The 13,479-nt window shown below is 35.2% G+C and overlaps 2 protein-coding genes across 3 annotated transcripts in view; one reads left to right on the top strand and one right to left on the bottom strand.

Moving 5' to 3' along the window:
- Positions 1-13,479, bottom strand: part of LOC308503576 (protein MFI) — a gene marked incomplete at both ends in the record, with an annotated part of 111,351 nt that overhangs the window by 23,647 nt on the left and 74,225 nt on the right. The window lies entirely within an intron of this gene.
- ATM (ATM serine/threonine kinase) overlaps positions 1-13,479 on the top strand; it is a 122,049-nt gene that overhangs the window by 88,619 nt on the left and 19,951 nt on the right. For both annotated transcript variants that reach the window (XM_081062955.1, XM_081062954.1), the window contains 3 exons: positions 6,666-6,815; positions 8,964-9,129; positions 10,682-10,768. In XM_081062955.1, coding sequence (XP_080919081.1) covers positions 6,666-6,815; positions 8,964-9,129; positions 10,682-10,768 — 403 coding nt within the window. The remainder of the gene's footprint in view (positions 1-6,665; positions 6,816-8,963; positions 9,130-10,681; positions 10,769-13,479) is intronic.

Raw genomic sequence — 13,479 nt, 5'->3', positions numbered from 1 at the left:
ATCAATTTGGTAGTAATGGAGGAATGTACCAATCTGCATTTCCTTCAGCAATTTGCCTGAGAAGACAGTTCTCAAGTCACATTATTCTATCCGTTAGTCATCTTTGGCCCTGACATTTAATGCTCATTTAGCATGTTTACATTTTTAAAAATAACAGGAAACCCTCGTTTTGAAGGGTCCGTTTTCCATAGGTACATCCTGTTTGGTTTCATTACTGAATCTCATGTTTGCCATTTATTCTTCTATCTCTGCTATAACAAGGCTTACCTGTTTATTCATTGTTCATGTTTCTATGAAGATATAAACAAATTAACAAAGTGTATGGGTAATTCACTGTGTCGTAGAGCAACAATCTTTCAGAGACTCAGGTAGTCCCATATCTGTTTCTGATACCTGCAAAATGGTACAGACCAACAGTATTTATTTTCTCTAGCAAGTTAACTCTGCTTAATTTAACTGAGAGGTATTTTAACCATCAACTAAGACTAGTTTGAAAATATAATTGAAGAAATTTCCTTTCAAAGTAATAAAAAGTAGAGACTGCATGAAAAAAAATGTAGAAATATACAAGAAAGAGTAAAAGACAACTAACATGAGAAAAACTATCATATCTTAAATGAGAAGACGTTGAAAAATGTCCCCTCATTTCAAATCCATGAATAGACAGTGAAATTTGAATAAAATTTTTTATAACCTGGCAAAGTGATTTAGAAGTTTATCTTGCAAAGTGATAAACTATTGGTGAGAATGACTAAAATGTCTTTAATAGATGTAATGGGTGAAAATAGACTTTGTCCAGTCATACTTAACAAATGGTAAAGCTTTAGTAATGAAGATGGTATGATTTGTGGCATAAGAATAGATAGATTAATAAAACATAATAAGTAGCCTTAAAACATGTTTATGTATACACTGATAATAAGTATATAACTGACTTTTAAAAAGTTTCTGAATAAGCCTAAAAATGCTATTATCTCCGAGTATGAAGGGATTTTGGATAAAACCTGCTTTTTTTATGTATTTCAAGTTCTTCATAATGCACATTTTTTACTATAAAAGTAATTGTTAAACTAAAATCCCCAAATAGAGGGTCAGGGAAAAAGAATTTAGATCTGCCCTCCAAAATCCTGATTGAGTCCAGCTGTTGTAATTGAAAACAGAATTTAATTTTGAAACAAACATAAAACTCATTTGCTAGTTGGGCAGGGTAGGGGTGGGAAAATATGCTCAGTACGAAAAGCACACTTTTCTCTTAGCCTTCAAGTTTGTGAGAAATTTGTTACATGGAATTTTATAGGATATTAACTAACATAATTGGTGCTTTCCATTAGCAGTGAAAAAAAAACTAGTTAGTCCTCAATGAATGTTGAACGAAAGTTAAACTTAGATCAGTGCCACTGAAACTTAGCAGACATCATAATCATTTGGAGGGTTTGTTAAAACACAGATTGCTGAGCCCCATTCTCAGAATTTCTAATTCTGGTGGGGCCTGAGAATATGTATTTCTAACAAGATACGAAGTGCTAATGTAACTGTGGGTCAGGGATCACAGTTACAGACCTGCCAGTCTAGTTACTTTGCTATCTATTGATCTAGCTTTATTGTAGGACAGATTTGATGAGCTCTTAGCTGTCTCCTATCTGGCAGATAATTTAATGATTGCTGAGTTCTTAGAGGGCAGATATTATATGACATCAATGAAAGGACATTTTTGTGCTCTAAATGCCAGGCTTTTAGATAGCAAAGATGAGGACTGAAGAATTGGGTTACAATGGTTGCAAAAAGTATGGGCTATAAGAGTACCTCTAAGTACTCTCAGAAAGTACCTCCTATCCCAGCATATACACAGTCGAGCCTCCAGAGTTCATTGCTATAAAGCATGAAAGAGGGTCCGTGGCCTAGAATATTTTGAAGACAAAAATGACTAAACTTCCATTTCTACCTTGTGACTTTTAAATTCCTAACTTTTGCACAGAACTATTTTACCAATTAAATAATGGCATTATTTAATGTTATACATGTGTCTGAATATTACAGTATGAACTCTTAGCATGAGAGTTTAGGTTGGACTTTATTGCTTAGAATTATAGTGCTGGGCCAGTAAATTTTGCGATTATTCCAGTAAATTTCATGTTATTCTGCGATTGTTCCAATAATGTGAAAATTATATCATCAATATATTGAGCTAGTTCTTGATTTTTTTAGTTAAGATTTCTAGAGGTTACTATACTGTATGTAGGAAGCAGTCTACCTAGTCCAAATCTTGTGTGGAGTTGTTCCGAATCCTGGCATTCAGGCCTCCTGTGATCATCGTGTGAAGATGCATTGATTACCTGGAACTAGCTCTTGGTACCGAAATCTCAAGTGTCAATGTGCAGCCTTAAAAAAAGAGACTTGTATATTGAAGCACACCATATATCTCTTGTTAGAGAGACTCAGATGGTGATGAAAAACGAACTCTTATTGTATACACTGATACTCATTGATATCACTCTGACAACCAGAATCCTGGCCCTGCCTCATTTTTCTGTACCCAAACTACATTTTCACAGAGTAAACCGAACAGCAAGCCTAATGTCTTCTATGTGAAGAGGATTCTGTTTTTAAAATACAAGTCTCATAAACAATATTTAAATGCTGAAAGAAGCTGTGAACTGAACTCTTCATCATGTCTTATGCCAATAAATAATTGTTCTTCTTTGTGATGTATATATAGCAGAGCATCCTTCTCAGTCGGGGTTCTGGGAAAGAAGCCATAATGTCCTGAGATATTTATTGTACATAACAAATTAACTTCATTTCTATGTATCTAGGTTGGTACTAGCTATGTATCTTGGGAGAATGGAGAAAATAGCCATCAGTCATTTTTTTGTTACACCAACACAAAGTACCCAGATATCCAGCTGAAAAAGGCTATTCCAAAGAATCTTAGTCCCAGAGAAAATACTGCCATTTGCCTTTTGAAACTTAAATTCAACTGTTTTTCCGTCAACCAGCATCACACTTGGACTCTGAGATGACGTAGAAAAAAGCCAACCTAATCCTTTCTAGATCAGTCTCTTAAAAACTAACAAGGTTTGATTCCCCCCCCGTCCACCCCCAGCCATAACTAGATATTGATAGCTAGTAATCAGTGGGAAGGAGACCTTATGGAATATACCAGGAGGCAAAAATGTTAATGTGATCAAGCATTAGGGGTTACAGCTATGGTAGCTCAGTCAAAAATAGGGCAGGGTTTCCTGGGAGGAAGACATTTCACGTACTTAGGTTAGAGGGGAAATCAATTGGAAAGGCTATGAGATCCAGCCATGGATACATAGTAAATGTTTATTTACTAGGTGCTGGGGATATAAAAGCAATAAAACATAGCCCTAGTCCTTAAGGGCCTTCAGTCTAATGGAAATAGACATTCAAACATAATTACAATGCAGTGTCAAGTGCATCATTAGAGAATGTGCCCTTGGGTTAAGGAGCATCACAGCCTCAGGCCCAGCCTGAAGAGGTCCTGCAAGTCATTGGTAAAATTTGCATTGTGGATTGTGGCTCCATAGTCTTTTCCTCTTTGGACATCTTCCCTGCATATAATGAAACCCTATTTTTCCTTTGATTAGTCCATAAAAAACGACTTGTCAGTTCACATACAACCTTTTGGAAGGAGTGGATCCTGATGGAGTTAGTCAGTTATGTAGAGCTCTAAGACATATCTCAAACTCAACAAGGTTAAAGTAGAGCTCTCGACTGATCACCTCTATTTCCCAAAACCCCAAACCAAACCGAACCTGCTCTTCACTGTCTCAGCACATGGCACCACCTTCATCTAGTTAAACCTGGAGGCCTTATTTTTTTCCCCACATTTATTGCTGTGGAAAATTTCAAACGTACACAAAAGTAGATAGAATTATATAACGAAATCCCCTTGTATCCACCACCCAGCTTCAACAATTATCAACTCATAGACAATTTCATTTCTACTTCCACTTACTTCCTCCCCTCAAATAGTATTTTGAAGCAAGATGTCATATTTCATCTGTAAACATTTACAATGTGTAGATCTATGTCTCCTAAAAAATTAATCATGGTACTATCATTACTCCTAAAACAATTAACAGTGATTCTTAAATATCACCAAATATTGGAGCTCATTTTAAACTGCCGTCTTTCTCAATTCTCACATCTGTTCCATCAGCAAGTCCTTATTGGTCTGCTTTTAGTCACGTCACTTTTACCACCACTCCCATTACCACTCTATTCCAAACAACAGTCACTTCTCTTTCAGAGTATCCAACAACAAACCCTTTCTTCTACTCTTGGCTCCTCAATGCTAGTTCTACTCAACAACATTTACAAGGATCCTTTTAAAAGAGTCTGAGAATATGTGACTTTCCTATTCAAAACCCCAGATGACTTCACATTGCCCCTGAAGGAAAGTGATTTGCACCTTTTGTTCTCTCTCCAACCTGATCTACCACTCTCCCACCCTTACCTCTCACTTTCTCCTTGTGAGGATGAGTTATCTGGCTTGTCTCACCTCGAATTCTTGCTATAGCTCAGATACACCAGTTTTGTTCCACCTCGGGGATTTTTTTACTTTCCATTGCTTGGAATGCCTTTCCCTTAGATCTTTGCACAAATACTCCCTTACTTCATTCAGGTTTCTGCTCCAGTGTCACCTCCTCAGAGAGTCTTCTCTGACCTCGTCTCCATCACTCACTTTCTTTCTTTTTTAAATGTATGTTTTGTTCTGTTATACTTGTTATCTGGCATCATTAAGTATTTATTAATGTTCAGGGTCTGTCGCCAGAATGAAGCTTTATGAAGGAGTGGTCTTCATCACCCTGTTTGCACTCTCTTCTCAGTGCCCTGGCACCATGTATGACATGGAATAGATTCTCAACAAATATAGTTAATAAATTAATGAGAGGCCTCCTTAAGACACAAAACACAAAACAGTTCAACGTTTGAATACATTAAAATAAAAAAATTTTAGAATTAAAGATAAAACAAAGATAAGTAGCCAGCTGAGGAAACAAATTTAATGATGTTAATAACAAAGGATTGTTGTAGTATTTATAATAAGAAGGGATTTACATAAAAATATACAAAGAACTCTTACAAACCAGTAATTAAAAGACAGTAGGAGGAAAAAAGGTAAAGAATACACATAGACAATTCATAAGAAAATATTTGAATGGCCAGTAAACCTATCAGATTATACTAAGCCTTTCTTACAATCTGGAATATACACATTAAAACCACAATGAGGTACCATTACACACCCCTCAGACTGGCAAAATCTAAAAAACAATACTGTGTATTGGGAAGGTGATGGAATAAACTGCTGCTGGGTATATAAATTGGTACAACCACTTTGGATAGTTATTTGGCAGATAGTTATCTGGTTAACTAAGTTGAAGATGCATATCCTGTATGACCCAGCTATTCAATTCCTAGGCATTTACCCTAAAGAAACTGAACTATGTTCAGCAGTAGACTAGTTGCAGCAGTGTTTCAGAGAAATCTGGAAACAGTGTAAATGTTAATAGGTGGATTGGATAAATTAGATAATTATGCTATATTTATACAATATACACTTGTTAAAACAAATGACTTAAATTTAAATGCACTAACATAGCTAAAGGTGAAATAGTGTTGAGTTAGAAAAAAAGCAAATTGTAGAAGCATACATATACCGTGTTTTCCCAAAAATAAGACCTAGCCGGACCATCAGCTCTAATGCATCTTTTGGAGTAAAAATTGTTTTGAGACCCGGTCTTATTTTAATATAATATATTAATTTTTAATATAAATTAATATATTATATTAATTTTTGCTCCAAAAGACACGTTAGAGCTGATGGTCTGGCTGGGTCTTATTTTCGGGGAAACACGGTAATACTCTTTATTTAAAGTTTACAACTATTTATGGTTGTATAGCTTTGAAATAAAAATATACCAAAAAGTACATGAATACAATAAGCAAGTTGGCAGTCATCTTGATGAAGCATCTAGCATGCCATCTTGGGGAGGGGCGTGTCGTCAGTGAGGGGTACGAAGAGAGCTACCCCTCTTTCCCAGCAAATATGAGAAAATCTTAGATTTGATAAAGCTGTTTAGTGGGTAAAAGGGTATTTATATCATTTTCTACACTTGGTGTTTATAATGTGTCATAATTTTTAATCTTCCCAGTAAACATTTTGTGTTTAGGAATGCATTTCCTCTTGGTGACACTAACAAGATTATAAAGGAGGAATACATATGCTTGCAATTATTAAGGTATACTAAAATTGAAACTACATTCAATGTTTTCCAAAGTGAAATTCACCAGATTTGTTTGATATTAAAAGTGTAAGGAAAGCGTAGTTAATTTCTCTTCTAAATGGAACAAAGTAAGGATGGCTCAATCACAGATGATGAAGAGTATCACCAGCAGGATTGACCTCTCAAGGGATCACAGACACTGAGAGATGAGCAGGTTCTCAGAAGTCTAAGAAGCAGGCTTTGAGCTTCAGTATGGTTTTGATTGCTTGCCTCCAACGAGCTTTGTCTCCTAGACACAGAGAAATACTAACACAACTTGGAAAATGCTTCACACTAACTCTGATAGTAGAATTATTGTCACGTGTTCTTTAATGCCCTTCCATAATCAAAAGGTGTTTATAACTTCAGGTGGTTCCTCTTTCTCAGCGAAGTGGTGTTCTTGAATGGTGCACGGGAACTGTCCCTATTGGTGAATTTCTTGTTAATAATGAGAATGGTGCTCATAAAAGATACAGGCCAAAGGATTTCAGTGCCCTTCAATGTCAAAAGAAAATGATGGTAAGTGACACTCAAAAGTATGAGTTATTGCGAGATTGTGTACTAGCTTATGAAAAATGACAGTTATCAACTAGTATAGAATACAGAAAGTTTTATCAAGTAATTAATGATACTAAATAAGAGAAAGTAAGATCACCAGAGTGAAAAGGTGTGTGAGTGAAAAAAGGTTTTTAAAAGATGTAGTGTCTCATCTCCCCTGTTCGATGAGAAATTTAATTTTTCAATCAATGTATGCTAATTTGCTTCCAGTTTGGAGTTAAGCTAATTCTTAACAAAACAAACAAAATACTGACTAAAACCAAAAGAAAAACAGATTATGAAATAATTTTTATATGAAACTAATATAAAGACCTTCTAAGACACTTGACACAACGCACTGGCTATTTGGTCTGACATTCACCCAATCAGCAACATTTACTGAATGCCAGGTACCTCTCTACCAGGTACTATACTGAGACTTCACAAATGTTAAGACAAATCATCTCGTCTTATTGCCTGGTAAAATGAGAATAAATTTGGAGAATTTCACTTGCCCAAGGTCAGTGAGCTAATAAATGGTGGAGCAAGGATTTGAACCTCGTTTGTCCAACTCTAAAATCCATTTACTTTTCCTTTTATTGTGCTTTCTGTTACATGTTTTTAAAAATGTGTGGTAAAGTGCTACAGGCATTGTGTGGAAGGGCTGTGCAAAGTACACTGTAGACACAGAGGAGGAAATGGTTAGTTCTACATGGGGCAGGGGTGAGTGGAGAGAATCAGATTCAAGAAAGGCTTCATAGAGGAGGTGGTGTTTGAGCTGAGTTTTGTAAATGAATTTGTTTCCAAGCAGAAAGAGATATAAGCAAAGAGAAGGAGACATGAACATGCAGTTAAAGATAGCATAAGTTTAGTCTTTGAGGGGTAGATAGGAGATTGGAACAGTAGTCATCTGTCAGAAAATGGAGGATTGCTTCATGAAATGCTAAGAAATTTGCACTTTATACTGTAGGCAATAGAGAACCATTGAGAAGAATATTAATAATCAGTTTTGTGTTTTAGAAAGATAACTGGCAGCCTGTGAGTTAAATTTTTGAGAAAGCTGGCTAGAGGCATGAGGCAGGGGATCTGAACTAAGACTAATGACTATAAGAATGGAGAATACAGGGTACATCTGAGAATTATTAAGGAGGCAGAACTGATAAGATGTGGTTGCTGATTAGAAGCGGGGTTGGTGAAAAAGAGAAATCAGTAGCACCCAGTTTTCTGGTTGGAGTGATGGGGTTGATGGAGAGGCTATGTACTGTATCAAAAAATAGAGGAAGTGGCTGTGGTTTGCCAGAGATGAGAAGGTGAATTCGTTTGGATTTGGTCCAAGTGAAGGTGTTGAGGAAGCAGTAGAAGAGGCACATCGAGTTGGATGGAATTTAATGAAGACATCTGGGCCAAAGATATGGATTTGGAAGTCATCAGCCCATAGATGGGACTTCGGCCAATTGAAGTAGACAAGCTTTGCTTCAGGGAAGTATTATACTGTATAGTATAGGAAATGTTGGAGGACAGATCTGAGACTCGCCAGCTGTTTTGCCATCCATCAGTGACTCTTCCTCCGTTTCTCGTTTTTCCTATCGCACCCCTAGTGCTGTGATACCACATAAGACTATCTGCAGCTACCTTTGACATTTTTGTGTTTACTTCACATAGATTACAGGATCTTTCAAATTAGAATTTACTTAAGACAAATAACAGTCACTGGTGGAGTGCTTCCTTCCACTAATATTAACATGAAAACCCTAAACGGGTTATAACTTGTTATTAATTGCTTCTCTGACCAGACTGGTAGCTTTTTGTGGGTAGAGATAGTGTCTTTTTATTGCCTCTCTGTCGTACTGTTTGCTATATACCGTGTTTCCCCAAAAATAAGACCTAGCAGGACCATCAGCTCTAATGCGTCTTAGAGCAAAAATTAATATAAGACCGTGTATAATATAATACCCGGTCTTATATAATATAATATAAGACCGGGTTTTATATTAATTTTTGCTCCAAAAGATGCATTAGAGCTGATGATCCAGTCTTATTTTTCAGGGAAACATGGTAGAAACTCTTAGTAGACTTAAATTAGTTGAACACAACATTGAGAAAATAACTTTACATTTGATCTATTTAAAGGAAATACAAAAGAAGTCTTATGAAGAGAAATATGAAACCTTCATGGATATTTGCCAGAATTTTCAGCCAGTTTTCCGCTACTTCTGCATGGAAAAATTCTTGGACCCAGCTGTTTGGTTTGAGAAACGATTGGCCTATACTCGCAGTGTGGCTACTTCTTCTATTGGTAATCTTCTTACATACTTTAGTAGATTCAGCACTTCCTACATTCTGAGTTGCAGGGGTAGGATGGTGTTGCTGGTGGTTGTCAACCAAACCATCTTCATCATTATTAGATCGTTGAGTTTCTTGTTCATCCTGATTCTTAGTTTCTGATTGTAGCTCTTAGTTTTTGCAGGAGAGAATTCTTCTACCACAAGGTAGGGGAATAAGACTAGACATTCTTTTTTGTTTAACAGTGAATATGGTTTATTTCTCTTCCTGGATTCACTATATCATTTTTTGAGACTTTTCTTTGGAAAATAATAAAACCCATGATAACTCCATTTATTTCCTTTATTGTTTTCTTTTGCACAGAAATCTATTTAATACTATAGTATTATCACCCAGTGATTGATTTTGTTTAATACAATTTTAGAATAGAAATGATACATATTTAAATATTCAGTGTACAACATATATTTTGACTTTGTTTTTTAATTTTTAAGAGTTTGGAATAGCTATGTAGGGCACCTAACAAAATCCTAGAGTATGAGAACTAACAGGAACGTCAAAGATTTTTTAATGTATTGGTTTTTAACTAAAGACCACTTCCTCCATCTCTTACGTACCCCAGCAAATCAGGGAATGCATGTTTTGAAAAAGTTCTAGGTAATTATGAAATCTTCTTCTACATCAAGAATCATTAATCTGATTCAACTAATTTAGTTTATAAGTAAGACGGTAGGCCCAGTTAACGACAGAGCTAGCCAGGCACTCAGGCATGCTGACCTCCTATTTAGTCTTTTTCTTTTTTTTTATAAATTTTAGTGGGGAATATTAGGGAACAGTGTGTTGCTCAGCTCCAAATCCAGTCTCTGTTTTCAATCTTTAGTTGCGGGGGGGCTCAACCCATCATCCCATGCGGGAATTGAACTGGCAACCTTGTTGCTGAGAACTCGTGCTCTAACCAACTGAGTCATCTGGCCGCCCCAGAGCATTTATTCAGTCTTTTCTGTAACACCACTCAGTGTCTTTCATTAGGTTAAAAGCATTTTAAGACATGTTATCATCTGTCTTAAAAATGGAAATGCAGTGTTTTCTGGGTACATACCTGATGAAATGAATTAATGGTTAATTTGTGTTAAATATAATTCATCAAGCAGAAGAAAGTTTCACTGAAGAATGAAGAATTTACACACAGGCTTCTCAGTTTAAAAGTATAGTCTATATATATTTGAGTGTACATAATGCAGTGCTTTGGCCCTGGCAAACAGTAGTCTCAACTTTAACCATACTAACTTTTGAAGTACTGATATTTTTAAATGTGTGCTTTATTAATAAAGGGAAAACTTTTTAGCAGTCATCTAGGATTCATAAAAGTATAAATGAAAATAGCTGGCAAGATTTGACTTAAACTCAAAATGGCCAGTTTGTACATGACTTCCTTTAAGTAGACTAAAAAGCCTAAGCCACTTAAAAATTATATAGTCAGTGCTATTAGTTGAAATTAGGGCTAAATGTGTTACAGAAATAGACACAAGTGTAGAAATATCAGTGATTTCATGTTTCTTTTCCAGTTGGTTACATACTTGGACTTGGTGATAGACATGTACAGAATATCTTGATAAATGAGAAGTCAGCAGAACTTGTACATATAGATTTAGGTAAGTAATCAAAGATATGCATTTTTGTTCTGTTTAATAAATATGTGGTCATCAAGAAATGTTTGCCCACCAGGATATTACAAGAAGGAGAAAGATAGATACATCAAAGCAATGAACATTGTTTTTTTAAAAAGCGGAAACACAGTGATGCTGGAGTAAGTAGCAAACTTTGCCAGGGCTAATGAGTGAGACTTACTAGAAGTGACATTTAAGCCAGGTCTTCAAGGATAACCCAGTCAGAAGATAGAGCACAGTGAAAGGAGGACTCATGAAGATGTAGCAGGTTGTAGGAATGGGGAGACATTCAGTGTGGCTGGAGTGAAGTTTGCATGTAGCTGAGTAGCTGGATGGATAGATTAGTATTAGACTGTAAAAAGTCAGGCTGCCAAGTTCCAGCTTTAATCTGCTAAACAATGGGAAGTAAGTGAAGATATATTTAAGCAGGACATGATTACATTTGATTATTAGAAAGGTAATTTGGGAGCAGTATTGGCAGCACGAAGACAAGGTAATGGGTATTATAATAGTTTAGACAAGAGAGAATGAAGATTTGGACCACAGTAGTAAAGATCAGGGCAATGGATTTGGGGGACATTTTTGTAGTTAACCTGAACCAGTGATAATTAGATGTGGAAACAGTGGGAGAGGAGACTCCAGGATAACTGAAGTTTCTAGACGAAGAACACAGCAGATTTTGTATAGAATAAGAAAGTGGTGAGTTCAGTTTACACATTATTTTCAGGTATTAATGGGATTTCCAGGTGAAGTAGGCAATTTAATACCTTGTTACCCCGAAAATAAGACCTAGCCGGACCATCAACTCTAATGCATCTTTTGGAGCAAAAATTAATATAAGACCCAGTATTATATTTTATTTCATTTTATTCATTTTATTTTATTTATTTTGTTTATTTTTATTTTTATTTTTTATTTGTGTTTTTTATTTTTTGTTTTATGCATTTTTTATTTACGTGTATTTTATATTTATTTTTATTTTTTATTTATTTTCTTTTACTTTTTATTTTATTTATTTTTATTTATTTTCTTCTATTTTATTTTTTATTTGCTTATTTTATTTATTTTAATAACTTTATTTTATTTATTTTACTTGATTTTATTTTATTTACAGTGGTACCTCTTTTCAAACGTTTCCGATGACGAACATTTTCAGTTTATGAACGCTGTAAATTTTATGGATTAATGGTATCATTAGGTAGTAAAATTAATGCTAAATTTGCACTTTTAAGGGTTGATTTTAAAGGTCTGGAACAGATTAATCCATTCTGCATTACTTTCTATGGGGAAACTGTGCCTCGGTTTTAGAACGTTTCAGAACTCCAATGGTCTTCCAAAACAGATTACATTCAAAACCAAGGTACCACTATATTTTATTTTATTTATTTTATTTTATGTTATTTATTTTATTTATTATTTTATTTATTTACTTTATTTTATTTTTTTTGTTTTATTTTATTCTATTTTAAATTTTATTTATTTTATTTTTTCTTTAAATTAAAGTTTATTGGGGTGACAATTGGTAGTAATGTTACATAGATTTCAGGTGTACAATTCTGTAATACATTATCTATATCTCACATTGTGTGTTCACCACCCAGAGTCAGTTCTCTATTACCCATTTACCCTCTTCAAGGTACCTGTTCCCCCTTACCCCTTACCCTCTGGTAACCCCTAAACTGTTGTCTCTGTCTATGAGTTTTAGTTCTTTCAGTTTTTGGTCTTCTTTTGTTGTTTTCGGTTTATATGCCACATATCACTGAAATCATATGGTTTTCTACTTTTTCTGTCTGACTTATTTTACTCAGCATTATAATCTCAAGATCCATCCATGTTGTCACAAATGGTCCTATTTCATCCTTTCTTACCACTGAATAGTATTCCATTGTGTATATATACCACAACTTCTTTATCCATTCATCTATTGAAAAACATTTTGGTTTCCATGTATTGGCCACCATAAACAAAGCTGCAGTGAACGTTGGAGCACATGTGTCTTTATGGATAAATGTTTTCAGATTTTTTGGGTAGATACCTAGGAGTGGGATTGCTGGGTCATACGGTAATTCTATTTGTAATTTTTTGAGGAACCTCCACACTGCCTTCCATAGCGGCTGCACCAGTCTGCATTCCCACCAACAGTGTATGAGGGTTCCTTTTTCTCCACAGCCTCTCCAACACTTGTTACTATTTGTCTTGTTGATGATAGCCATTCTGCCTGGGGTGAGGTGATATCTCATTGTGGTTTTTATTTGCATTTCTCTGATGATTATTGATGTTGAAGATTTTTGCATATGTCTATTTGCCATTTGTATGTCCTCTTTGGAGAAATGTCTCTTCAGTTCCTCTGCCCATTTTTCTATTGGGTTTGTTTTTTTGTTGTTAAGTTGTATGAGTTCCTTATATAGTTTGGATGTTAGCCCCTTATCAGAAGCACTGTTTGCAAAAATCTTCTCCCATTCAGTTGGTTGCCTCTTTCTTTTGTCTATGGTTTCTCTTGCGGTGCAGAAGCTTTTAAGTTTGATATAGTCCCATTCGTTTATTTTAGCTTTTACTTCCCTTGCCTTTGGAGTCAAATTTATAAAAAGCTCTTTGAACCCAAGGTCCATAAGTTTAGTGCCTATGTTTTCTTCTATGCAGTTTATTGTGTCAGGTCTTATGCTTAAGTCTTTGATCTGTTTTGAATTAATGTCGGT

This window comes from Rhinolophus hipposideros, assembly GCF_964194185.1.
Source record: "Rhinolophus hipposideros genome assembly, chromosome: 10".
Taxonomy (NCBI): Eukaryota; Metazoa; Chordata; class Mammalia; order Chiroptera; family Rhinolophidae; genus Rhinolophus; species Rhinolophus hipposideros.
The sequence above is the reverse complement of the archived record's forward strand: the minus strand, read 5'-3'. Positions and strand labels throughout refer to the sequence as shown.